We start from the raw sequence: 26,555 nt of genomic DNA on the forward strand, positions 1-26,555 counted from the left end.
CCTCCCCTCCTGTGAGCCATGGGTCAGTCCACTCCCTGCTCCCCTTTTGCAATGGGTCAGTCTGCTCCGCCTCCCCTCCCGTCTTGTGAGCCATGGGTCAGTCCACTCCTTGCTCCCCTTTTGCAATGGGTCAGTCTGCTCCGCCTCCCCTCACCTCCTGTGAGTCATGGGTCAGTCCACTCCCTGCTCCCCTTTTGCAATGGGTCAGTCTGCTCCGCCTCCCCTCCTGTGAGCCATGGGTCAGTTCACTTCCTGCTCCCCCTTTGCAATGGGTCAGTCTGCTCTGCCTCCCCTCCTGTGAGCCATGGGTCAGTCCACTCCCTGCTCCCTCTTTGCAATGGGTCAGTCTGCTCTGCCTCCCCTCCTGTGAGCCATGGGTCAGTCCACTCCCTGCTCCCCTTTTGCAATGGGTCAGTCTGCTCCGCCACTCCCCTCCTGTGAGCCATGGGTCAGTTCACTCCCTGCTCCCCCTTTGCAATGGGTCAGTCTGCTCTGCCTCCCCTCCTGTGAGCCATGGGTCAGTCCACTCCCTGCTCCCCCTTTGCAATGGGTCAGTCTGCTCTGCCTCCCCTCCTGTGAGCCATGGGTCAGTCCACTCCCTGCTCCCCTTTTGCAATGGGTCAGTCTGCTCCGCCTCCCCTCACCTCCTGTGAGCCATGAGTCAGTCCACTCCCTGCTCCCCCTTTGCAATGGGTCAGTCTGCTCCGCCTCCCCTCCCCTCCCCTCCTGTGAGTCGTGGGTCAGTCCACTCCCTGCTCCCCCTTTGCAATGGGTCAGTCTGCTCTGCCTCCCCTCCTGTGAGCCATGGGTCAGTCCACTCCCTGCTCCCCTTTTGCAATGGGTCAGTCTGCTCCGCCTCCCCTCCCGTCTTGTGAGCCATGGGTCAGTCCACTCCTTGCTCCCCTTTTGCAATGGGTCAGTCTGCTCCGCCTCCCCTCACCTCCTGTGAGTCATGGGTCAGTCCACTCCCTGCTCCCCTTTTGCAATGGGTCAGTCTGCTCCGCCTCCCCTCCTGTGAGCCATGGGTCAGTTCACTTCCTGCTCCCCCTTTGCAATGGGTCAGTCTGCTCTGCCTCCCCTCCTGTGAGCCATGAGTCAGTCCACTCCCTGCTCCCCTTTTGCAATGGGTCAGTCTGCTCCGCCTCCCCTCCCCTCCTGTGAGCCATGGGTCAGTTCACTTCCTGCTCCCCCTTTGCAATGGGTCAGTCTGCTCTGCCTCCCCTCCTGTGAGCCATGGGTCAGTCCACTCCCTGCTCTCCCTTTGCAATGGGTCAGTCTGCTCCGCCTCCCCTCCTGTGAGCCATGGGTCAGTCCACTACCTGCTCCCCCTTTGCAATGGGTCAGTCTGCTCTGCCTCCCCTCCTGTGAGCCATGGGTCAGTCCACTCCCTGCTCTCCCTTTGCAATGGGTCAGTCTGCTCCGCCTCCCCTCCCCTCCTGTGAGCCATGGGTCAGTCCACTCCCTGTTCCCCCTTTGCAATGGGTCAGTCTGCTCCCTGCTCTCCCTCCCGCCCTGTGAGCCATGGGTCAGTTTGCTGTGGGTGGCCTCCCTGTGGTCAGCTCCCACCTGTGCCATGGGGCTGACAGCCCTGCCCAGGGCTGGCCCTAGAGCAAACGGTGCCCCTGGCGAGGAGCCTCTTTGGTGCCCCTGCACTTGTGAAACCTTCGGCTGCCTTCTCTTGTCCGGCGTTCGTAGCCCATTTCACGACTTCGTTGCACGACTGGCACGTGTGCTTTAGAACACGACAGCCTTGCACGCTGGGCTGTGTCAATCTGGGCGGCGGGAGGAAAACGCCGCTATCAGGAAGTCGGGGAGGTGCCGCGAGATTCTCCAAAGGTCCAGGACGTTCTCGGGGATGAGTGACCAACGAAGCCACGCAGGGAATGCCCGACACATGGGACCTCAAACATTGCATTGCCCCTTCTGCCGCTAACCACAAGAACAGCGCCCCCCGGGCCCGGCACGCCGGAGAGCAGGCTGCCCGGATACTGCGGCCGCGTAAGTACCTTTGTGCGTGCAAACCCAGAGAGCCCAGCAGGGCCCTGCGGCCGTGGGCGGGTTCTGCGGCTCGCTCCGCACGCGGATGGGCCTGGCACGTGCCCGAAAGCAAGGGCAGCTCTCCTGCGTGCCGGAGGCAAACGTGGCCCGGCTGTAACCGCCTGCCGCCAGCCTCCAAATCAGAGCCTGTCCCCGCAGGACAGGCAGGGCGGAAAGGGGGGAGCCGTCGGTCTGCTGCGGGGTAACCTGCCCAGGGTGGGTCATGTGCCTGCTTGGCAGATCGCCTTTTTGCAGAAGCGAGGCATCTCCCATATGGCGCTGTGGAGTAGGGACCGCGGAGCGGAGTTCGCTCCCTGCTGCTGGCTGGCTGCCAGTGGTGGGCGCAGGACCCGCGTTGCACCAGCAGGCCCAGGCTCACCGGGACGTGGATCTGCGGCCAACGCGCTGGAAAATTCCAGCTGCCGCGGATCGCAGCGGGGCGCGTGGGCTGCAGCCTTTCCGGAGGAGGCCGCGCCCGGCTCCCTCCAGCTCTCTGCAGAGCCTGGCATCCTGCCGCAGGGTTGTTCGAAAGCCAGTGGAGAAATACAAGGGAATTTCTGCTGCCACCGTGTGTCCCCACGAACCTCCCCCAGCTCGGCTGGCTGGGGAGGCTCCCTTTTCGACCGGGGGGGTTCTGGCTGAAAACCAGACACCTGGCAGCCTGAGCCCGGTCTCTGCTTCCCGTGCGTTGCTCTGCCAGGTGCCTTGCTCGGCAGTTATCCCCATCCCGCTGCAGCCTTTCCGCTCCTTTATCACCAGGCTCTGTCCGCCCGGGCACGGCCCAAAGCAGGCTGGCCCCCTGCGAATGTTTGTCTCCACCCGGTCCCTGGGACTGTGCAAGGAGGAGCCGTGAGCTTGGGCAGTGCCAGCATCTCCCCTTCTCCTGCGGCGTGGCTGGAGCAGTGGAACCGCCCGTCTGTTCCGCACGGAGCGTCTGCCTCGGGCCTGGTGCTTTGCAGGGTGTTTAGTCCTCTGGCTGTTGGGGTTTGTTGAGCCCTCCAGTTGCCTGGTGTTTCTCAAGCCCCTGGTGCCTGCGCCCTCCAGCCCCCCGGCTCTCCGAGACATCCAGCATCGTGCGCCAGGGCCCGGGCGAGACGGGAACGGTGGCGCTGGGCCCTGCCAAAGGCTGCCACCGGCAGCAGCCCCTGGTTTTGGAGCCCCTCACGCGCTTGATGCTCTGGTTCCTGGGGGGTGCACAGGGGACGACCCGGCAGCCAAAGCTTCTGCGTGGACGGGGGTCAGGGGTTGTGCTGCTCCACCTCTCAGGAAGCCTGTACGGGCAGCGGTTTCCTGAGATGCCCGGAGACGCCGCGGGGCTCTCCGCGGCTCCCGGTAGGTGCTGCTGGAGTCCGTTGCACTTTAGCTCCCAAATCGAGACCAGCGGGAGCCAGTGAAGCCCTGGCGCTCCCCAGCTCACAGGGAGGGTACCCCTGCTGCCCTGCCCAGTGCAAGGGGCACCCAGCCCCCTTTGAGGGAGCCAGCTCTGTCCCTGCTGGCAGGATGTGGATGCTGCCACACCTTTCCCGCCGGGCTTTGTGTGCAGCCCCCAGATTCTGGCTCAGCCCCGGCATTCGCGACAGCTGGACAGGCCCCCCCCGCTCCCTCCAGCCAGAGCACAGAGCCTGCCGCAGACCCAGGGCACTCGCCGGCTGAAGGCGAGAGCTCCAGTTTCAGGCTGTGGGTAGCATTCCCAGCCCTGGTTCCCAGCAGCCCCCCTCTGGTTCTGGCCAACCTAAACTTCCCAAATGCTTATGCAAGGTTTAGTCTGGCAGGAGTTCAGGATACGGCCCAGGCTGCGCGGCAGCCAAGAACACAGAGAGAGCTGCGGAGGGGGAATGCAGCCGGGCTAGGCAGTACCCCGAGCCCTCTCGTCAAAGAGCTGCAGTCTGTGCCCCCCCGGACCCCCTCTGAGAAACCCTGGTGCTGCAGCCCAGACCGTGCTGCCCGGGGCGGGGCACGGCAATACCTTTGAGCCCCTGAGCATGGCCCCTTATTGGGCTGCTTCCAGAATCCTGAGCAGATTTGTTCTGATCCGATGCCGCCCCCTCCCCACGTGGCACGATCCGGTCCAACCGCTGCACAGCTGAGCCTCCCTGGCCTGCAGCTTTTGGCAAGTCAGAGCCTTCCCTCGCAGAATGCCCTCTGGCCTAGGGAAGGTGAACGGGCTGGGAGCCAGGAGACCAGGAATTTTCAGCTTGCCTCTTGTACACTTAGAGTTCCCGGCCCTTCACAGCCTGGAGTGCTGGGCGAGGCCTTGTGCCCTCCTCCTGGGAGGGAGGCGACTAGCACTCACCCCCCCAGCATGACCCAGCGCCGCTGTGGGGAGGGAGGAGGTGGGCCTGGACCCAGACCCAGAAGGAAAGCCCAAGGCCCGCTTTGAAATCCCCCTAGGAACCAATCTATCCCTTCTCCAGCACTGCAGCAGTGATGGCATGATCCCCCCAAAGCCCTGGGGTGGGGGAGAGGGTGGGGGAGAGGGTGGGTCCCTTCCCACAAACTAGGCCCATTGAAATACCAGCTCGGGCTGCTGGCGGGTGCCGGGCAGGGAGCGAAAGGGGCAGGGGCCACCTGTGAGTAATGATCCGCCACATTCCATGCTCCTGGCGAGCGGCTGGTGGCTGGACGCGTTACCCTCGCTGAAGGGCCTGACAGCTGCACCCGGGGCAGAGCCAAGATCGGCTTTGTCCCCCCGAAGTGCGGGGCGGGGTTCTGGTCACAGACACGCCCTGGCGGCTGGCAGACGATACGCCGGGGAAATGGAGATACCGTTGTCCGGACGTAGCCAAACGTGCTGGGGCGTGATTGGGGGACTAACCCGCCGGCCTGCCAAGTGAAGGGGAAGCCCAGAACAGCCTGTGGATCCCCTGAGAGCATCCACATAGTGATCCAGGACCAGGCCTGTACTCCGTGCAGACAGATCTTGATTCACCTCTCCCGTGGGGACATGCTGATCTAAACCAGCATAAGCAGAGACCCAGGCCTCTGATTTCAAAGCGGGGGGGCGGGACGGAGTCTGACCTCTCGCCCTCCCGTTTCACGCCATGGCAATTATTTCCTCCCAGCGAAGTTACTCCTGATTTGCACCGGGGTAAGAGCCCAGCGAGGCAGGCAAGTCACCATGCAATGTTGCATCTCGTAGCAGCACCAAGTCCCTCCCCGGGCTCCTGGGCCTGGTCCGCACCAGAGATCAATCAGCTGGGAGAGCGCCCAGCTATATGCAAACGGCTACCGCTGAGTCTCCACCAGGCAACAGGTGATGGCTACTAGCCCAGGCTACGGCCCCGACTGGAAGAAGCGCCGTCGCTCAAAGGGAACCCGGTGACTGTGTGTGTGCGTTCCAGGGGCTCAGCTGGTGAGTTTTCAACTGCCAGCCCCCTCCCTCCCCTTATCCCTGCCCAGCTCTCCCCCGAAATGGCCTCCTGCCATAGCCCCAACATCGCTAGCTCCTGGCTGATTGCCAGAGCCAGACCACAGCACGTGGTGTTGTGGGGGTTTGGAGCTCTCCTCCCTGTTCCCCACAACGCTACAGTGGGAAAAGAGGCCCAGGTCAGACTGGGGTTAGTAACATGGTTGCTTCCCTCCCCTCCCCGCCCATTGTTGACCTTAACCTGTGAGATGGAGGTGAAAGGCGATAGATAATCTGCGTCCACACTATGGAAGAGAGAGTGGTTAGGTCTGGGTTAGCTAACACATGTTAGTTGGGTGTCTATACAGCACCGAACACAAGGGGTCCAGGTCCATGGCGGGGCTCCTGGGCGTTACCGCAATACACGTGACAAATAACAAAGAGAAAACCCTCTTTCCCGACTCTAGACACCATCAGAGAGCTCCGGGTTGGCTCGGGCATGGCTGCGGTGCACTGGGTCAGCCGGTACAGTCCATGGACGGTGCGTTGGGTCGGCTGCCCCGTGGCATTCACCGAGGCACGGCGTTTTCTTGCGGGGCTTTCGTTTTGCACAAAGGCGGAGGGGAAAGAAGGGGAAACAAACCCACAAATGCCTCAAGTCTCCACGGATGGGCATGTGCCGCTCCCCGCCGCCCCCTCACAACTGATGCCACTTTCGCCACTGGCCACCATCCCCGTGGGAACGGAGGGGAGCGGCTTTTTGCATTTTCAAGGCCTAAGATCAACAACATCTGCTTTGCATCTGGTGCTGACTAATGTCCGCTGGCTAGCTTACGTAGGTATTAAGTACACACATTAAGTATTAATATAGCAATTATATAGTTATATAAAGCCTGTACCTCTGTTGTAAAACCTGTTCACTTATGCTAAGTATCCCATAACACTTTGCATCAGCTGACATAAGCTTTGGCTTAAGTAGATAGGAAAACCAGAACATATAATTGGTTCCCTATAACCACAGAACGCTAGTTACCCTCCCAAGCCTGTTTATCCAGGTGTCTCCAAGCCCCTTAGTACTTGCGAGGCATCTACCCAGATCAAAGATAAGGGTGTTGGATGCATTATGGGCCGGAATGAATGGTGGGTACAGAACAAAGGGAACAGTACCTCATGGGATCAGAAAACGCTATAGAAGCTAATTGGTTGAATCTCGTTTCAAATGCCGTATCTGGTACCTTTTCCTGGTAAACAAGCAGGGTGTAAAAGGGCGGCTGTAGACGTGTAACCTTAGGAGCACACCTTCTGCGTGAGGTGAACAAGGCATCGCTTCCTCGGAGACTGGTATCCCATAGAACCTTTCTCCTGTGCCGTATTTGTAAACCTGACGGACGCTGGTTATTTGGGCTCTTGCACATATTTCCTAATGAACCAAAGCGTGGCCAAGCACTTGACGGTACCACTCACCAACGCTGGTGAGCCTCTGACTCACTGGTGACCCCGTGCCGCTTTTTCACCGGTTCCCGTGATGCCAGAGCATTATTGATCGCGCGGAGACCCCAGTAACAAGCCTCTTTCTGGGCATTCCCAAGGGAGCTCGGCTCTACAGTTAACACGATCGCCGTTGGCCAAACGTCTGTCTTCCTTTGTGGCTAGATATTTCCTTACGCCCTTCGTCTCGGGCCCAGTTCTGCCACCCTTAGCAGCACGGCGGGAAGGGGATTTTTGCGTAGAAGCACTTTTGGGCCAGAGACCCCTTTTACCTTGTGTATTCTGAGCCTGGCACTGTGTGGCTGAGATCCCGCCCAGGGCTGCCTAAGCAATAATGGCCTTACTACCTTGGGTCCCAGGGCACTGCTCGGAGAAGAAGGGCAGCAGAGCCCGTGGTTATTCCAGTGGGTGTCATGGCCAGAGGAGATGGAAAGGGAACAGGGTGAGAGGTCCGCTTTCCTTTATCCTCTTCCACTGGGTTCTGGGGCTTAAACCTCCCTGTCGAAGGTATTTATCTGTCCCCTGTTACTGTAGTAACTGAGCACCTCCTTTTTCCCTACAACACCACTGTGAGGCAGGGCAGGGCTGTTAGATGGGGAAACTGAGGCACAGAGAGGCTAAGTGACTTGCCCAAGGTGTCACAGGCAGCTGTGGTGGAGCAGGGACTGGACCCCAGGTCTCCTCAGTCCTAGATTTGTCCTCTACCCACTGTGCCACCCTTCCTCTGCGAGAAGAGGCTGTCCTGCGCTCGGCCGCTCCTCTGGCTTGTTCGTATTAACCCACGAGAAACGCCTTTTCCAAATAGAGCAGCCTGCCCATCCACCACCCCTTGGGGGTCTGGACCCTGCTACAGGATGGGCAGAGCCTGGAAGAGTGGGGGTGGCAGGCCCCTGCGGAACAGACCAGTCCCCGGGGGGCTCAGCCAGTGAAGAGATCTGAGAGGGAGACTTGCAAAAGGGGGGAGAGAGCAGCATGAGGCTGGAACGGGAGTAGCAGAGGTTCTGTGCTTCCCCAGCCGAGAGGCTGCTACCCCTCTCCCAAGGAGCGGCAGGTCACTGGTTTGCTGTCTGGGTGAGAATTAGACAATCGGAGGCCAGAAGGGACCATGATGCTCATCTAGTATGGCCTCCAGGGTCGCCCAGACCAAAGAACTGTCCCAAGGGATTCCTGCATACAGCCCATAGCTTGTGGTTGAGCGAGTGTGGCACTAGAAAGAGCCCCCCCCCCCAAATGGAAAATGCCCAGGCACTGGAAATCCCCCCCGCCTCGGTCTGGGAGCGAGTGGTTGTGACGGTTCTTCGCCCCTCCCCGTTAAACATTTGTGCCTCACTTTTGTTCTTTCTGGCTAACTCACTCTCCTGACAACAAGGCTAAATAATGAACCCCAGAAGGAGCTCGGGGCCCTTGCAGGGGGGCGAGGGGAGGAGCTGTATCGTTGAAATGGCCCATCTGCTTCCAACTTCTACCCATTAATCATGAGAGTCTGCAGACCACCCTGGCTAGCAGAGGATTGCTATCTTCAGCCCTTGGCCTCTCGCTTGGTTTGCTTCCCCAGATAGGGTCAGTAAGTGGTAAACAGGAAACGAACGTGCGCTCGCGAGCCTGTGACGGATGGGGGGTTGCCCTGGGAGACATGGGTTCACTGGCACCCCGGCCAGCTGCAGCCATCAATGGCCTCTCGTTCACGCCGTGTAAGGAACAGCTGCTCCTTTGGCATGGCCCTTGAGTCCAGATCGGCCCAGCCGAGGGATGTGTCCTCGGATCCAAAGCTGTGTCAGACCCAACAACCCTCCAGAGACTCAGACTCGCCGGCAGCCGCGACACAGAGAGGGCTTGGCCAAGTGGGCCTTCAGAGCCAAAGTATTCGGGACTTGCAGCTTCCTTGGAGCCAGACGCCTCCTCCAATCCCGCAGTCACTGAGAACTCTGCCTGGCCCCTAGGACTCCGGCACTTTGCCAGGTGCCTGCCCCAGGACCCCTATTCCATTTTCTCTAGCCCAGCAGCTGCTACTAATTTCCTCCCTCTGTCATGGCTCCCGTGGGACAGCCTCCGGGGCTGGCCTCAGAGATGGGTCATCTGCCGGTTTTCTGGATCCCTCGATCTGCCCTTACGTCCCGGGCAGCCTCCTCACCTGGGGCCTCTGATACAGGCCTGGGAGGACTCATTCTTTCCATGGGTCTTTCCCCCATTTTCCGTGGGGGGAGAGAAAAGGCAGTGGGTTCTGGGGCTGGGTTCCCCGTGTGACCCCGCCAACACCTCGCTCCCTCCCAGGGCCAGGCCTGTGAGCACGTGACAGAGCAGCTCAGATCACGCTCTCCTCTGGAGAACACGTGGCCTCCTCTGCCCTCGCATCTGGTGCTGTGGTAGGTTGGTGTTGACCAGGCTGATCAAGTGGTCTGAGATCCTGCTGCTGGCCATGGAATCTCTCTGGCCTCCAGTGTCTCCCGCTGATGATGAGCCGACAGCCCAGTACTTCACCCCAGATCCCATCTCTGCTGTGAGCCAAGCATCTCCCTCTAGTGCCCCTTGGCCCTGGATGGCCAATTACCTGGTAGCAATAGCCAGGGTCCCTTCCCTTGCCTGTCGAATGATCTGCTGAAAGAGGCCAGGCCTGTCCCGGAGGGGCCGTGAGCAGAGTGCTGGAGGCGAGAGCTCGCTCCGGCTGGCTGGTTTCCTTCTATTCTCCCCGGTCGCTAGCCAGCCGGGCCGCGAGTGATGTTTGTGGGTGTAGCCCGGCACCCCGCGGTGCTGCGCGGTGACCACTCTGCCCAGCGACGGGTTGGCTTTGCAGACGGGGGTGGGTTTGGGATCACAGCCGGGCTGCTGATTCTGCCTCGGAGGAGATGGGCTGGAAAACGCAGACCTCTGAATAATGGCGTCCAACCAACTCCCATTAGGGTCCGTGGAAAGAGGCCCAGATGCCTGTAGTGGGGAGCCGGGCCAGGCCAAGTCCAACCACCTTGGAAGAGAGACATCCCCATATCCCAGCAGACGTGGGTGACGGGGGCTCATTCCTGAGCACTGCCGTAGTTCACAAGGCGGAGGGAGAGGTGGGCCTGGGAAATGCTACCCAGCGCCAGGGAACAGTCTCACCCTAGGGAAACTCCAGGGGGACAGCGGGTGGGTGCCAGCTGCTGGCAGCCGGGACAAGAGGGAGGTTTGTCACTTGGCAGGGTGGGCCTGGGTACAGATCCATGTCTCCCAAAGGGTGGGATGTTTGGAACTGGGGGTGGGCATCTGGTCCGTGGGGTCAGTGGGCGCCAGCAGCTCTGTAGCTATGGGAGGAGTCTGGGGGCAGCTCCCCCGGCTCTGCTGGGGCCATTGGCAGCAGACTTTGCTGGCTCTGGTCTCCTACCAGCGATTAGGACATCCCTGGGGAAGGGATCTGGGGGTGTGTTGAGAGGTGCGGCAGGACGGACTCCTCCCAGTGCCCAGGGAGCCCTGCGTGAGTGATTCCAGAGCGCCTGGCCAAGGAGCTCTGGGGAACACCCCTTGAAGGCCCCCCATCGATGGGTGGCTGCTGGGGCAGCCTGGCAGCCAGCTCTAGGTTTGACCAGGGCACACCCCACTGAAACTCTTCTCTGTTTCCCAGGGGCCACGAGGAGCACAGCGGGGCTGGTGTAGCTGACATAGGAGGCTGGGCAGAACCTGAACGCAAAAGGAGCTTAAAGCTGGCTGTGCCACGTCCTTCAGTCCTGCACTCCGCATAGGGACGGCCTGGCTGAGAACAGGCCCGTCAGAGTCCACAGTCAGGGAATGTGCGGCAGAATTCTCCTCTGGGTGCAGATTTGGTTCCCAGGATCTCCCCGTTGGTGTGTGACTGCTCTTTGACGAAAACCTGCCCTGTGTGACCTGGCAGAGATGCCAGAGCATGTTAACTCTGAACCTTACTGATGACACATGTGCAGATTTACTTGTGCCCTAAGGTGGGTCACCAAGTCTTTGTGGAGGGAGTAGTAAGGAGCTTTACCACATTTGGGGATCAAACGGTGCCATGAGGGGACAACAAACTGTTGATTGCTTTAGCAGAAGGAGCCAGCTACTGTCTTCTCCCACAATCTCCCGATGCCTTCGTAGGTGCCAGACCCCTGCTGTCCGTCCCCAGCTGCCACGCCCTGCAGGCTGTCCCTGACAGCTCCCGTGGTGCAATGACGCAGCATCCAGCAGCTTACGGCGAGCGTGGAAAGAGTGCATGGCAAACAGAGCTGGCTATCCAACCGGGGGCCCGCTGCACAGAGGGGACTCCGTCCGTCGTCATTAAGGCACAGAATTTCCCATTTGCTGCACCAGAGGCCGCTGAGTTCAGTGAGGGGCCTGGCCACCGAGTCCAGTAGACCTGGCATGGAAACCAGTGGGCCACAAAATCCAGGGGTCCAGCTGCAGAACCGACAAGAGTCCTGGGAGAAGAAGGTGACTCTGCTGTTGGCTGTACAGTCATGCCCCCGTGGGTGCCTGCCTGGGCTTTGGGCCCCCAATCCCACCTCTGCTCGGTATATTTGGGGAGAGCCTGCTCCTTCCTCTGAAGGGATCTGGAGCCGTCTGGCCCCTGGGTGGTTTGGATCAGATCCTCCCAGGGCCTCCTGCATTCGGCAGTGGGCTGGCATCCCGGGCACCTCGGCTTGAAACTCTGCTGTCTCATCCCAGCGCTGGCTGGAAATGGATCTCCTACACCGCTGGAAGTCTCTGCTGAACCCGTGGTGCCTGAACATCTCCCCTTCCCCAGGCAGGGTGGGGTTACAGCGGAGGGTGCTGCCTTCTCTGATCCACCCTCCCCTGGAAAAGGGAAGGGGAGGCTGGCCTTGGTTTCCTCCGCAGAGCTAGACGGCTCCTCTGGCTGCCTGGCTTTCACTCCGACTGCTGTAGGGGAGAGGGGAAGGCGCCCACTGCTGCGCTCCGGGACTGGATCAACCCTCCCACCCACACCCTGCAGATTGGAGTCCCGGCGACCAGCCGCAGCAAGGGGAACTGCGTTGCTGAAGCCCCCTCTGCGTGGGGGGAGCTGGAGACCCTAGTGGGGGCAGCCGGGCGACAGCGAGGCGTCTCGGAGCTCTCGGGCGCCGTTTGCTGGCTGCCGCGATCGCTGGGCGTATTGGACCGGTCCGTACGGCCCAGCCTGGACCCCCCACTTTTGGATGTGGGCAGGGGGGCAACCACTCCAGGGCGTCGCAGAGGGGGGGCCTGCTGGCTCCCAGCCCTTGGCCTGCTGCCTCTGACTTCAAAGCTGACTCAGCCACAACCTTCTGGTCTGAATTAAGCCCAGCTGTGCGGAGCTGCATTCTTCGGGGCTGGCTCCGGCTCCCCCTCCGCCCCCCGTCGGCAGCGCATTCCACCGCCCGCTCCGGAAGCCCCGGAGCTGCCCCGTCCTGACAGCTGCGCCGCATCTGCCTGCTGCAGAGCCCGGTGACCCGGCTGCCCCGAAGGAAGCTTGAGCGACAAACAGCCCCCCCGGCCCCCCCACACCGGGCCCTGTCCCCACACGCCCAGCCCCTGCGCAGCCAGCCAGCCCGTAGGCCAGGTGAGGCCAGGGTCCGTGCCCTCTGGGGCTGGGGGGTTTCTAACTCTGCCCTAGCCCCCTCCCCCCCGGGGGGCGCGAGGCTGCCATGGGGCTCGGTGGAGCCTGCCGGCTGCTGCTGCTCTGCCTGCTCGTGGGGCTGCTGACCCCCAGCCCGGGGCAGCCCCCGACGGAGCTGACGGACGATGAGATCGAGGAGTTCCTGCAGGGCTTCCTGCGGGAGGTCAGCCCCGAGGGTGAGGAGGAAGCCGGGGGGCGGGGGCTGGAGGAGCCCCCCGAGCCGCAAGGGAGGCTGAAGCCTGCAGGGAAGGACAAGGCAGCCAAGGCCCCCACGGAGGTGGAAGAAGGTAAGTGTTCTGAGTGCAACCTGGGTACAGAGGGCCTGATCCTGCCCTACCCCGCCCCCTTGGGTCCAATTCTGCCTGGGCCCAATCCTGCCCAGCCCCCTCAAGACCTGATTTCCTGCGTCCACTCTGCATAGGTGTGACTGGCACCCAGGGGCTGGGCAGGGGCAACTGGGCCTAGAGGGACTTGCCGGCAGCAACCTAGGGCCAGCAGAGGGGCTGGGCTGGCTGCAATGTGCAGCTCAGGATGTGGGGGTCCAGCTGACTGGCTTTGTGTTGGGTGCCCCTGGGGAGAGGGGGAGCAGGAGAGCGGAGCAGCCAGCGCCCCTGGCCATGCTGGGCTTCCCAAAATGCCTTGGGAGCCACTGCCCCTTCCCCGGCCCCAGGCCGGTCGGCGCTACTGGGGGTTCCCAGCCGTGGGCGACAGGCTGGAGACTGGAACACAGGGCTCGCCAGCCTGGGTCACAGCCGGGGTCCACCCAGCCCAGGCTCCGGTCTCTGACGGTGGCAGCCCTGGATGCTGCAGGAACCCTGCTGCAATGGGGCACCCCTGGCCGTCAGAGGTGGGTGTGAACTGTCCCTTCCCAAGGAGTGACGGGCTGGTATTTGGCTCCTGCCCAACGGAGATGTCTGGAGATCAGCACCTGATCGGTTGTGTCCTCCTAGCAAACCGGGCTGTTAGTGCCTGGGGGCAATGCCAGGGGGCAGCCATGGTGGAGTCTGTGCCCCCTGGGGCAGATCTCCCCCCCAACATAGATCCCAGGGCACACTCACCCCCTCCCCCATCTGTCATAGCTACAAGAGAGCAAACCCATGTATGGACAGTCTCTATTATCACACACACACACACTCACCCTGCAATCCCAGCCTGCCCCTCCTGCACTGCACGAGCTCAGCTGCACCCTCCTCTCCCCTGTGCTGATGGCCCAGGGCTGCAGGGGGGCTAGTCCGTGCTGTCCCTGTTAGAGGGGTCGATTGAGAATCCAGCCCCACCTCCCCACAAGTGTTAGCGCAGAGGGTGATGTGGGGAGCTGATGTCCCGGTGTCCCCTCCGGACAGCCACAGGGGGGCACAGGTGGGGCGGTTACCCTCGCACCAGGGCTGTCTCTGGGACCAGCTCACAGGTGGGCCAGTCAGATGGTCACAAGAGCAATCCCAGGCCAGGCTCCAAAATGTCCCCACCGAGCTGCTTAGGCCAGGAGGGGAACCAGGCCCACACCCCCAAAAATCAGGAGCCCAGAAAGCATGGGCTTGGCAGAACAATAAATGTGCCCCGTATGTGTGTGTGTTCACATGGATCCGTGCACCTGCGTGTGTGTTTGTGGGCCTGCCTGCTTCCACTCTCAGCCTTAACACAGATCTGTCGTGCAGCTTTCCTGGTGGCTGGCAGGAGGCGCCGTTAGCCATCCCCAACCCCTGGCCGTCCTGCCCCTTGGCATCCCCCTCCATGCTGACCCACAGCGGTAGCTCACCGGGGGACAGCAGTGTGAACCCCGCCGCATGGGGCGTGTGACTGAGAACTAGAACATTTAGCGTTTTCAGTGAAAAAAATCAACCCCCCCAAATATTTCGATTGGGAAATGGGAGCCCCACCCATTCCCCTGCACCCCCTCCTGCTCATGGGACTTGTAGTTTGGGTGCTGCGTCCTCCCATTGGCTGCTGTGGGCCCGGCTCCCTGGTCCGGCTGCATCTCCCGTGATGCACAATGGGCTTCCCTTTTGGGGAGGGGCATGGAAGGCCTATGGCTGCGGAGCATCATGGGAGATGAAGTCCCCTGGGGAGCTTGGCCCATGGAGTAGAAGAGGGGAGCGAGACAACTGAACTGCATCTCCCATGGGGCACCGCAGCGGCATTTCAGGGTCTAAATATTGCAGGTTCCCGGCACTAGGTTTTCCCACTGAAATCCCCCCACAGGAAAGAGAAGCTTTTTGCAACAACAAAAAACTGGTTTAGCGGAAAAGCCAAATTTCTATATGGTCATGATGGAAAACTTTCAGCTGGCCCCTAGCTCCATCCTCTCTCCCTCCTGTGTCCTGAGGAGGCTGCGTCCGTGGGGGCTGGTGCCTTTGCCAGGGCTTCTCCCAGGCTGTGAGCAGGCCCCAGAGCACGGAGGGCAGCTGGGTTCGCTTCCCCCTGCTCCCAGCCCCCATGGCGGGGTGGAAGCGCCGTATGGATCGGGTGTCGAGTGATGGGGCAGGAAGGGGAATCCGGCATGGGAGAGCTTTGTGCTGCTGTCCTTACCAGTGCCGGACGCTGGGTCTGAGCTGACGGGCATGGCAGGGCTGGGAGAGCGGGGGGTGGGTCAGGGTTGAAGAGCTGGGTGGGGGAAAGGGATAGCCTTGCACACGCTGTCTCTCCCCAGTGCTCCTGATCGCACAAGCCCCTGGCAGCATGGCCCCTCTGGGCTTTGGAAATGGGCCGCCCTCTCCATCCTGTCAACTTTTCCAGGCTGAGGCCTGCAGAGTGGGGTTTGGCTGCCGGCCCAGCCCTCAGGGGTGAGGTTTCCCTTCTCGGCGGCTGCCGGTGAGCAGCCTGGACCCTGACGGAGGCTCGCTCTGTTCTGCTCAGCCTGTGGGGCTGTGCTCCCTGCTCAGGGCCCCGAGCGGGACAGGAAGGCTTGTCTGAGACAGCCCTAATGGCCTGTCACCCAGGGGCAGGGCCCTGGGTTAGGGTAGGTGGCTGGAGAGGTGTGAGCTGAGGGCCTTTCGTCGCAGGGAGCGGCGATGAACGGTTCGTCTCCTCATGATGGCCGCGTCACGGCTCTCTTGGCGGATCGGTTTCTCAGAAACCTGCAGCTCGTTTGCTCCGCCGCGGCCGCCGGGCATATCCGCACCGACCGGGTGGGGTGTGGGAGCATCCGGTTGCTGCCGAGGTTGGGCAAGGAGTGAGGAAATACAGCTCCGCCTGTACCCAGAATGGGGCTTCCCCCAGGCGACGAGGGAGCAAGGAGGAGGAGGGGGCCCTGGTTGTTGTATACGCTGCCCGGGGACTTGTTCCTCCCTGCAGCCTGCTCTGGGCACGTCAGTTCAGCGGGGCCAGGTGAGGGTCACCCTCCTGGGGGGGCGCTGGGCAGACAGCGGGCACTCAGGGGGGTGGGGAAGTTCTGCTCTGTTCCCCCAGGCACAGGGGGGGCTCCAAATCCCAGCCCAGGATTGGGCCCTCTCTGCTCACACACCAGAGGACGTGGGAACGCTGCCGCTCAGAGCTTTGGAATGAGCCTGCGGCTGCTCTGGAGCAACGGGGGCCGTTACTCAGCAGCCTCCTCGCTTTCCTGTCAGCCACTGAGTCATGGCGCGAGGCCTCCCTGTCTGGCTGGAGCTCGCTGGAGCCCTGGGCCGGGGCGATCTCAGAGCCCCCACCCTGACAATATGCCCAAAGAGCACCTGCCTCCTGGAGTGCCCTCCGCATCCCTCGCCAGTCCGCAAGGGGCATCTGGGCAAGGGCACTAACAGAGCCAGATACCCACGCTGCCCACCTGTGCCACTCCCCCTTCAGCTGTTCCCCTGTCTCTGTGTCCAGCTGATGGTGCAGCAAGGTGCTCGCTTCTGTCCTGGGGCCGATCCTGGGGTCAGATCAGTGGGGCGGGAGCTGGACAATTATGCCAAGGTATTTCCTGCTCATCTTCCCCCCCATCCCTTTGATGCTGGCTTCTTGACTGTCCTGGGGAGGGCGGATTGTTCCCAGAACGGGGGGTGGGGGTGGGGGTGGGGGGCAGAAGAGATGATCCGTGACTGCTGGAGAAGACTCCCAGAAAGCAAACCTCATATTCATAACCATGGGTATTCGCTGGGGCAGCTGATTGCTCTCGCCCCATCAGGGACTAGAAACAATTCTCAGGATCATGGTGTCCAATCAGTAGAACAGGAGGTTTGAACCCCCCCGATACCGCTCCTGCCAAGTGGCTTGCTGAATAGCGAGTGGCCGGGAGTGACGCATGCAAAGAACCTGGCTAATCGTTCCAATGGGCGCCCTCTTGGTTTGCAGACACGCCGCGGCCGGATTCGGTGGCTGAATGACCAGTGCGATAGGGCTGGTGCACTGCAAGGTTGGCATTACCAACGCTGACCGTTCACAGCTTATAAGCCAGGCTCCAAATAGCAGAAGACTTAAAATTTCTAAGTGCTGGGCTGCTTCTGCGTGGAAGTGGTGGAGAATGCGGGCAGCCTAGGTCATTGTGTGGGAAATAGAAGGAATCCCAAGGAGCTGCCCGGACACAGAGGCTGTGGCCTAAAGTGCTGGCAAGGCTGTGTGCCCAGTGGGCCGTGGGCATCAGAAATCCCCAGTGGTTATTGTTTAATGTCCTGCTGAAAGGCAGGGGAAGAGCCAGGCCCCAACAGAGCGGGGCTGGCTTCATGTGTGGAGTGACAATGACTCCCTGGGGCCCAGCTGGGTGGAGGAAGGTGGCCCCATAGGCCTGATGGGCAGAGACCTGGAGCCCAGCTGGTTGCGTGGGGCCCAGAGACCGGCCTGGGACTGACTCTTTCCTTTTATACAGGGACAACTGTGAAGGTTAAAGAGAAACCCAAGAAAGGGAAAAAGGAGCGGCCCCCCAAGCCCACCAAGAAGCCCAAGGAGAAGCACCCAAAGGCCACCAAGAAGCCCAAGGAGAAGAACCCAAAGGCCACCAAGAAGCCCAAGGAGAAGCGCCCAAAGGCCACCAAGAAGCCCAAGGAGAAGCCTCCCAAAGCCACCAAGAAGCCATCTGGCGGGAGGAGGCCCAAGATACCACCCCCCACCCAGCCCTACGAGGAAGAGGAGAGGTACCGGCAACCCGAGAGACCTCTGATCCCCCCACCAGCCGAAAAGGATTACAGCCTGCCCGAGACTCCCAGAATCGCCTCTCCCTATGATGAGGAAGAGGAGAGATCCCAGACGTATGGGGAACGGGACAAAGGTAAGTGCTACTGATTGACCCATCGGGTTGCCAGTCACTCAGCACATGGCACCCACCCACCCCGCACTCCTCCTCGCCTTGCCCCATCGCCCGCCACCTCCCCAGAGCCCCCTGACCGCAAGGGCAACCCCCCAGTTCCTACACACGACAGGCTCCTTCCCCTTTAGCGTGAAAGGACATGACCAAGGAGTTACCAATCCGTGAGTGTCACTAAATACGCAACATTCTGCACGGCCCAATCTGAGCGGTGGCTTCTCCCTGGAGAACGCCTCATGGGCATCGGAACAGTGTCTGGGGCGCCGTCTGCTCTTTGTGGGGTTGCTGCGTCAGGGACATCTCTCTGCTTTGTAGCGTCAGGGTCCCTGGGAGTAGAAACAGGGCCAGGAGGCTCCTCTCGCTGTATCGCAGCTCGGGATTTCCAGGAGGCAGCAGCGTTGTGGAACTTGTCCTTCAAGGCTGGGTTATGAGTCTTTTCTGGGACGTGTTCGGTGCCGTTTCTCTCCACTGAGGCAGAGGCCCAGACGCAGTCACTCCAAGGCTCCCCCAGTCAGCTTGGTCGTCCCTCACTAAGATTTTCTCACCCAGCCTGACCGCCCTGCCACAAATAATCACATCCACCTGATTCTTACGAACATTCAGTTTAACCAATCCAGGTGAGACCCTAAATTACCTCCCATAAACAACATTCCTGGCATCTGATTTGCAATCGCATGGGCTGCATTGCTATAGGCCGAGAGAAAAATTGCAATATTTTGTGGTAACCCAGCTTTATTGGGGGTCAGAGTCTAGATCGCTTGCTTGAATGTCTGCAGGAACATTTCTGCCGGGACGGTGAGGAGTTGAGGTGCTGTGTTTGATACCATTTCTCTCGACAAACAATGGGACATCTTTGGATGTGAATTGGGTTCCGTTGTCACCATCTGCTCGGAAACTCCCAGTCCTGAAAAGCCGAGTCTTAACCCTCTTAGCTGAACTAGTGGAATGCGCGCAGAATACTGCAAGCCGGTAAGGTTGGGCACCTACGGCAGTATATGGCCCCAGAAACGGTCCACCATTGTCCATGCAACGGAGCACGTTTAGGCATGTGTTACGTTCACTGACAATCTTGACGCTTGTTCTGCCATTTCCTCCGTTGTGTATCAATCCCTGCCCACCCACCCAGGACTCTTGGCCAGACTTTGCCTTTTTGAAATTCCCAAATAGTCTTCATCTAATTTTTGGACTACGTGGGCCCTGAGCCCCATAGGAATAACCATTTTGCAACCGTGATATACACGTAACAGTTCTTTGTGAGTAAAGAAAGATGGACACAGCTGTCTGTGCTCATCCACTCCTCGAAATGTCCTGCTCTTTCACTGGCACTGGGTCATTGTTAGGGTTTCGTTGTCCATGGCAAGGGTTCAGTTTGTGCCACATGGATCATACCTACCTGGCTCTGGTGCCAATTCCGTAGGCCAGCTTACCTGCCACTTCCCAATGGGCAAGCATGTCAAGCAATCTGCATTGCATGTCGGCTGGCCCTTTTGAACTCACTATCAGGACAGTGCGTGTGCACGAACATCACCCCTCTCTGTAACCATGCTGGAGTCAGTGCCGGGACTCCTTTCATTAAAACCGAAAGCAGCGGTTGGTGAATCGTTGCCCACCAGGGATTGGTGACACTTTTGAACTCCACTCTGAGCTTCTCGCTCAATTCAGGTACAGCTCCCTTCCCTTCTGCCAAGAGATCTCAAGCAGTGTGATCTTCCACCCCTTGTGAAATGACTGCACCAACTCCATAACGTGAGGTGGCACAAGCTATCTTCATAAGCAGAGGTGTGCTGTAGTTGGTAAGGACCCTTCTTGATCCTGGAAGCTTCTTGACTTCATCAAGAACCGTGGCTGACTGTAGACCAGTGGTTTTCAAACTTTTTTTCTGGTGACCCAGTTGAAGAAAATTGTTGATACCCATGACCCAACAGAGCTGGGGATGAGGGGTTTGGGATGTGGGAGGGGCTCAGGGCTGGGGCAGAGGGTTAGGGTGTGGGGGTTGAGCGCAGCAGGGTGATGCCAGGAATGAGGAGTTCAGGGTGTGGGAGGGGGCTCTGGGGTGGGGCAAGGGGTTGGGGTGCAGGAGGGGGGGGTCAGGGCTCTGGGCTAGGGATGCAGGCTCTGGGGTGGGGCCAGGGATGAGGGGTTTGGGATGCAGGAGGGGGCTCCGGGTTTGGGGAGGCTCAGGACTGGGGCCGAGGATTGGGGCACAGGTTTGGGGCGTGGGCTTACCTCCAGTGGCTCCTGGTCAGCTGCGCAGCTGGGGTGCAGAGACAGGCTTCCTGCCTGTCCTGGCACCGTGGACTGTGCTGTGCCCCGGAAGTGGCCAGCAGGTCCAGTGCCTAAGAGGAGGTGCGCAAGCAGCTCTGTGTGACTCTTGCCTGAAGGCACCACCCCCCCAGCTCCTACTGGCCAGTTCCCAGCCAATGGGAGTGCGGAGCCAGTGCTCAGAGTGGGGGCAGCGCGCAGAGTGTCGTGGCCCCCCTGCCTAGGAGCCGGACCCGCTGATGGTGTCAGAGCAGATAGGGACTACTCATTTTTACTGGCCAGCCGCCAGGGTCCTTGGGTGCTGAGCAAGGCGACCCAGTGCCTTGCATTCTGCGACTCGGTACTGGGTCGCGACCCGAAGTTTGAAAACCACTGCTGTAGATGGACAAAGTGTGTGAAGTCTTTTATTGGACCAGCTTCAATTGGTGAGAGAGACGAGCTATAGACCAACCCCACTTCTGTCCATTGTGCAACAGTTTGCAATATGGCCGCTGTGTTAAGTAGAATCATAGAGTATCCGGGTTGGAAGGGACCTCAGGAGGTCATCTAGTCCAACCCCCTGCTCGAAGCAGGACCAATCCCCAACTAAATCATCCCAGCAAGGGCTTTGTCAAGCCTGACCTTAAAAACTGCTAAGGAAGGAGATTCCACCACCTCCCTAGGTAACGCATTCCAGTGCTTCACCACCCTCCTAGTAAAAAATTTTTTCCTAATATCCAACCTAAACCTCCCCCATTGCAACTTTTGAGATCATTACTCCTTGTTCTGTCATCTGCCACCACTGAGAACAGTCTACATCCATCCTCTTTGAAACCCTCTTTCAGGTAGTTGAAAGCAGCTATCAAATCCCCCCTCATTCTTCTCTTCCGCAGACTAAACAATCCCAGTTCCCTCAGCGTCTCCTCATAACTCATGTGTTCCAGTCCCCTAATCATTTTTGTTGCCCTCCGCTGGACACTTTCCAGTTTTTCCACATCCTTTGTGTAGTGTGGGGCCCAAAACTGGACACAGTACTCCAGTTGAGGCCTCACCAATGCTGAATAGAGGGGAACGATCACGTCCCTCGATCTGCTGGCAATGCCCCTACGTATACAGCCCAAAATGCCATTGGCCTTCTTGGCAACAAGGGCACACTGTTGACTCAATCCAGCTTCTCGTCCACTGTAACCCCTAGGTCCTTTTCTGCAGAACTGCTGCCTAGCCATTCGGTCCCTAGTCTGTAGCAGTGCATTGGATTCTTCCGTCCGAAGTGCAGGACTCTTAGTAAGATCGGTCAGTAGTAACTGAGCGTGCTGTAACGATGCTGGTTCTGGTGGGACCCAATTGCGAGTGCCAATTCAGGACAAACTGTTTCAAGCAGGGCAGTCACAGCCCGAGGCTGGGGTTTCTATGCACACCAAGGCAAACCAAACCAGCCAGCCAGAGAAGACTTTGGTTTTACCTGTGGATTTAGATTTTAGATTCTAAAGGATTGGCAACAGCTTGATTTGTGGGTAAGATCTGATTTGTATATTGACCTGGGTCTGGGGCTTGGTCCTTTGGGATCGAGAGAACCTTTTTTCTTTTACTGGGGTATTGGTTTTCATAACCATTTGTCCTCATAATGGTGGGGTGATACTGGGAAACTGGAGTGTCTCAGGGAATTGCTTGTGTGACTTGTGGACATCCTTGGTTCTGTCTTACTACAGCAAGTATTGGTGTATAACAGAAATGGTTTATCTAAGTCATGTTCACTAACATGATTGAATCTCCTTAAAAAGAACAGGAGGACTTGTGGCACCTTAGAGACTAACAAATTTATTTGAGCATCAGCTTTCGTGAGCTACAGCATCCGATGAAGTGAGCTGTAGCTCACAAAAGCTTATGCTCTAATAAATTGGTTAGTCTCTAAGGTGCCACAAGTCCTCCTGTTCTTTTTTGCGGATACAGACTAACATGGCTGCTACTTTGAATCTCCTTACAAACTCAAGGTAAAACTTGGTTAGAACAATAGTGGATTGGATCTGCTTTTGCAGCATGGGTCCTGTATGTCTCATGTGATCTTGCCAAGAGCTAAAGAACATGCTAACCCTGGCCAACCCTGTTCTTTTTCACTCCATTCACTCCAGTTGACCTTGGGTATAGTTCCGGAGTCCTGTAAGCACCCTATGGCAAAATGCACTGGACCAGCTTTGCAAAATGTAGGAATTGCTCCCCCTTTAGGCACAAGTTTTGCTTGCAGGTGTTTTAAGGTTTTGGTGCCCTCCCGCAGGACGTCCTCTGCCTTGTCTAAGAGGTTTGTTTTGGGCCAGAGTCCATACAGTTTTGTAAATCTGCTGGCATTCTGAAATCAATGGGAATTAGGTGCCTAAATAACGTGGGAGGATCTGAACCTTTTATGCTCTGCTGTCCACATGAATCTCTCTCAGCCACTCTCTGTCAAATGATACCTGATCCTCTCGCCTCACATCCGAGAGGTTTAACAGTACACATTTGTATGTTGCGTTCAGTGTAATAACTGCCAGGGGGGTGAGGATTTCCCCTGTGTTTGTTTTTGGTAGCACTGAGTATTCTGCAACTTCCCCTCTTTAAAGAGTCTTGGATTATCCGACACAGACATGGCAGACCCGGTATCCAGATCCATTTTATGTCTTGCTCCGTCCGTGTGAAAAGACCCTTTATTATTACACAGACTGTTGGAGAGATAGAGATGGAATTGGAAAAGGTTCAGAAAAGGGCAACAAAAATTATTAGGGGTATGGAACGACTTCCGTATGAGGAGAGATTAATAAGACGGGGACTTTTCAGCTTGGAAAAGAGGCGACTAAGGGGGATATGATAGAGGTCTATGAAATCATGACTGGTGTGGAGAAAGTAAATAAGGAAGTGTTATTTACTCCTTCTCATAACACAAGAACTAGGGTCACCCAATGAAATTAATAGGCAGCAGGTTTAAAAGAAACAAAAGGAAGTATTTCTTCATATAACACACAGTCAACCTGTGGAACTCCTTGCCAGAGGATGTTGTGAAGGCCAAGATTATAACAGGGTTCAAAAAAGAACTAGCTAAGTTCATGGAGGACAGGTCCATCAATGGCTATTAGCCAGGATGGGCAGGGATGGTGTCTCTAGCCTCTGTTTGCCGGAAGCTGGGAATGGGCAACGGCATGAACCACTTGATGATTCCTGTTCATTCCTTTGGGGCACCTGGCCCTGGCCACTGTTGGAAGACAGGACACTGGGCTAGTTGGACCTTTGGTCTGACCCAGTCTGGCCGCTCTTATGTTCTTATGCCCCAGCATTTTCCGCGTACTCCATGCTGTCACCGGCAAGCTGACGAAAGTCCCCGGGCTTCTCCTTGTGAGATGGTGGTTGTGCTTTTTGCACATCACCCTGTCTGCGCCCCAGTTTGTTGCAGCTCTTTGCACGGAGGAACTGCTTGCCACAGCAAGAGCATGCAGCCAGAGTGCTGTCCATTTTGGGCTGACCTCCCATTTATTTGGTGCCTGGGTGCTGTTGCAGCTCCCTGGCATTTTTAGCAGCTCTCTCCATCGATCACGCAATTTCTAGTGCACAGCTGAGGGTTAAACCAACCTCAGTCAATTGCTCCATCTTGCAAACCGCACAGTAACTGAACACCCCATTGAAACGCTCTCCAAACTGACAATGCTCCGTTAATTTCCTCGATGCAGCCGCAAATTTGGGAATGGCTGTTTGGTTCTATTTATAAAAGCGGAAACACTCCGTGGTGCCCAGGGGCCTAGGGGGGAGGTGATTTGGGAGAATTTCCACAACCTCAGCAAACATCTGCTGAGTAAGAGAAGCCTGGAGGGTTGTGTTCCAGCTTGTAAGATTTAGCCCCCCCACACGCAGTAAAACCACCACTTTAGTCATCTCAGTAGTACCATTAACTATTTCGTGCTGTTCCACTCAGGCATAGAGCTGGTCCAGTCCCCTCCAGGGCTGCATTTTCCCCAAACAGCCAGATGTTTTAAAACCCTTTCCCTGCAGGACCAGTTTCCATCTCTCTCTGTTGCTGGATTAGGGTCCCCTCCACATTGCCAGTCGTTGGGTCTGTTGCCCATTACCCAGCACACAGCAAGAGTCCGAAGGAACAATGCGGGGCCTAGAGGGTTCTGGGTAAACCCGTCTGCTAATTGCCCAGCCCATCTACACATCACGCCCAGCCCAGCTACACGCGTGCCATGGGCCTGGTTCCTGGAGCAGAGAAGACAGGGAGTGTCCCTAGCTAATTCCGCGGCGCTCCAGGCCCCACCCGCCCCTACCGGGAGCGCGGGTGGCTCCGGAGAGAGTTCTGGGAGAATCTGGAGCTCTGGGCTCCGTCCATTGACCTGCATGGTGGGGGAAACATGGCGAGCATATGGTCCCTGGGTGCTGTGCAACCCCCTCTGGCACCAGCCACTGAGCCCCACTTTGGGTACCAAGCACTTAGCCCCCCCAGGGACTGTCCCGGCCGGGTATCGAGCGCCTACTCCCCCCCGGGACTGTCCCCACCGGATACTGAGTCTCTCCCTGCAGGGATAAGGACCATGTGGCTTCCCCAGGCCCTGAGAGGTCCTCCTCCTCCCGGCAGGGTGGCACTGAGCCCTTTGCCCAGCCTGGTCCATGTGCAGCCTGAACCCCTGCCATGCAACTCACCCCACAGGGATCAAGAGAGCAGTTCGGTCCCAGCCCCATGCCCTCCCACCCCTCCCCAGCCCCCGGTCCAGCGCTCTGAACTCCTGCCCTGTGTTTTCCAGCCGGATTTCCCGAGGAGACGGCTGAGCCGCGCTGGGCTGAAGAACAGGAGCCGGGAAGCCGCCGGAGTAAGAGCGATTCCGGGAGGGGGGTGGAGGTGGGGGGGGACCCACCCCCCCATTGCAGCTAGTGCCCTGGCACTTCTCACACGCTTGGCCCCATCTCCCTAGGACACAGGAGCCTGGACCCCGGCCAGAGCTGGAGCAGTTTGGCGAGTGTTGGGGGGGACGGCATGTGAGGGTGGCACGTGGGCAGGGCCTCCCCGGGACAGCGCTTGGGGTGTGCTGTAGACCGCCGGCATCTAATGTGGATATGGATCGAGCCCTTTTCAATGCTTTTAATAAAGTAAATACGAATGGAAACTGCGTGATCATGGGAGACTTTATCTTCCCAGATATTGACTGGAGGACGAGTGCTAGCTATAATAATAGGGCTCAGATTTTCCTAGATGCGACAGCTGATGGATTCCCTCATCAAGTAGTTGCTGAACCGACTAGAGGGGAGGCCATTTTAGATTTGGTTTTGGTGAGTAGTGAGGATCTCATAGAAGAAATGGTTGTAGGGGATAATCTTGGCTCAAGTGATCATGAGCTAATTCAGTTCAAACTGAACGGAAGGATCAACAAAAATAAATCTGCGACTAGGGATTTTGATTTCAAAAGGGCTGACTTTCAAAAATTAAGGACATTAGTTAGGGAAGTGGATTGGACTGAAGAATTTATGGATCTAAAGGCAGAGGAGGCCTGGAATTACTTTAAGTCAAAGCTGCAGAAGCTATCGGAAGCCTGCATCCCAAGAAAGGGGAAAAAATTCACAGGCAAGAGTTGTAGACCAAGCATCTCAGAGAGGTGATTAAGAAAAAGCAGAAAGCCTACAGGGAGTGGAAGATAGGAGGGATCAGCAAGGAAAGCTACCTTATTGAGGTCAGAACATGTAGGGATAAAGTGAGACAGGCTAAAAGTCAAATAGAGTTGGACCTTGCAAAGCAAATTAAAACCAATAGTAAAAGGTTCTATAGCCATATAAATAAGAAGAAAACCAAGAAAGAAGAAGTGGGACCGCTAAGCACTGAGGATGGAGTGGAGGTCAAGGATAATCTAGGCATGGCCCAATATCTAAAGAAATACTTTGCCTCAGTTGTTAATAAGGCTAATGAGGATCTTAGGGATAATGGTAGCATGACAAATGGGAATAGGACAACTGGAGGTAGATATTACCATATCTGAGGTAGAAGTGAAACTCAAACAGCTTAATGGGACTAAATCGGGGGGGCCCAGATAATCTTCATCCAAGAATATTAAAGGAATTGGCACATGAAATTGCAAGTCCATTAGCAAGAATTTTTAATGAATCTGTAAACTCAGGGGTTGTACCGTATGATTGGAGAATTGGTAACATAGTTCCTATTTTTAAGAAAGGGAAAAAAAGTGATCCGGGTAACTACAGGCCTGTTAGTTTGACATCTGTAGTATGCAAGGTCTTGGAAAAAATTTTGAAGGAGAAGGTAGTTAAGGACATTGAAGTAAATGGGACAAAATACAATATGGTTTTACAAAAGATAGATCGTGCCAAACCAACCTGATCTCCTTCTTTGAGAAAGTAACAGATTTTTTAGACAAAGGAAACGCAGTGGATCTAATTTACCTAGATTTCAGTAAGGCGTTTGATACCGTGCCACATGGGGAATTATTAGTTAAAGTGGATAAGATGGGGATCAATAGGAAAATTGAAAAGTGGATAAGGAGTTGGTTAAAGGGGAGACTACAATGGGTCCTACTGAAAGGTGAACTATCAGGCTGGAGGCAGGTTACCAGTGGAGTTCCTCAGGGATCAGTTTTGGGATCAATCTTATTTAATCTTTTTATTACTGACCTCGGCACAAAAAGCGGGAGTGTGCT

General features: G+C 57.6%; 1 protein-coding gene across 2 annotated transcripts in view; it reads left to right on the forward strand.

Moving 5' to 3' along the window:
- The first annotated feature begins 1,531 nt into the window (after window positions 1-1,531).
- Window positions 1,532-26,555, forward strand: part of AEBP1 (AE binding protein 1) — a 40,282-nt gene continuing 15,258 nt past the window's right edge. The window contains exons 1-4 of one of the 2 annotated variants that reach the window (XM_048829365.2): window positions 1,532-1,998; window positions 10,464-12,730; window positions 17,224-17,622; window positions 24,660-24,725. In XM_048829365.2, the coding sequence (XP_048685322.2) occupies window positions 12,472-12,730; window positions 17,224-17,622; window positions 24,660-24,725 (724 nt within the window). In that variant the 5' untranslated portion in view covers window positions 1,532-1,998; window positions 10,464-12,471. The remainder of the gene's footprint in view (window positions 1,999-10,463; window positions 12,731-17,223; window positions 17,623-24,659; window positions 24,726-26,555) is intronic. The other variant, XM_048829366.2, reaches the window with a different exon arrangement.

The sequence above is a fragment of the Caretta caretta genome, chromosome 26, assembly GCF_965140235.1.
Source record: "Caretta caretta isolate rCarCar2 chromosome 26, rCarCar1.hap1, whole genome shotgun sequence".
In the NCBI taxonomy this organism is placed as follows: domain Eukaryota; kingdom Metazoa; phylum Chordata; order Testudines; family Cheloniidae; genus Caretta; species Caretta caretta.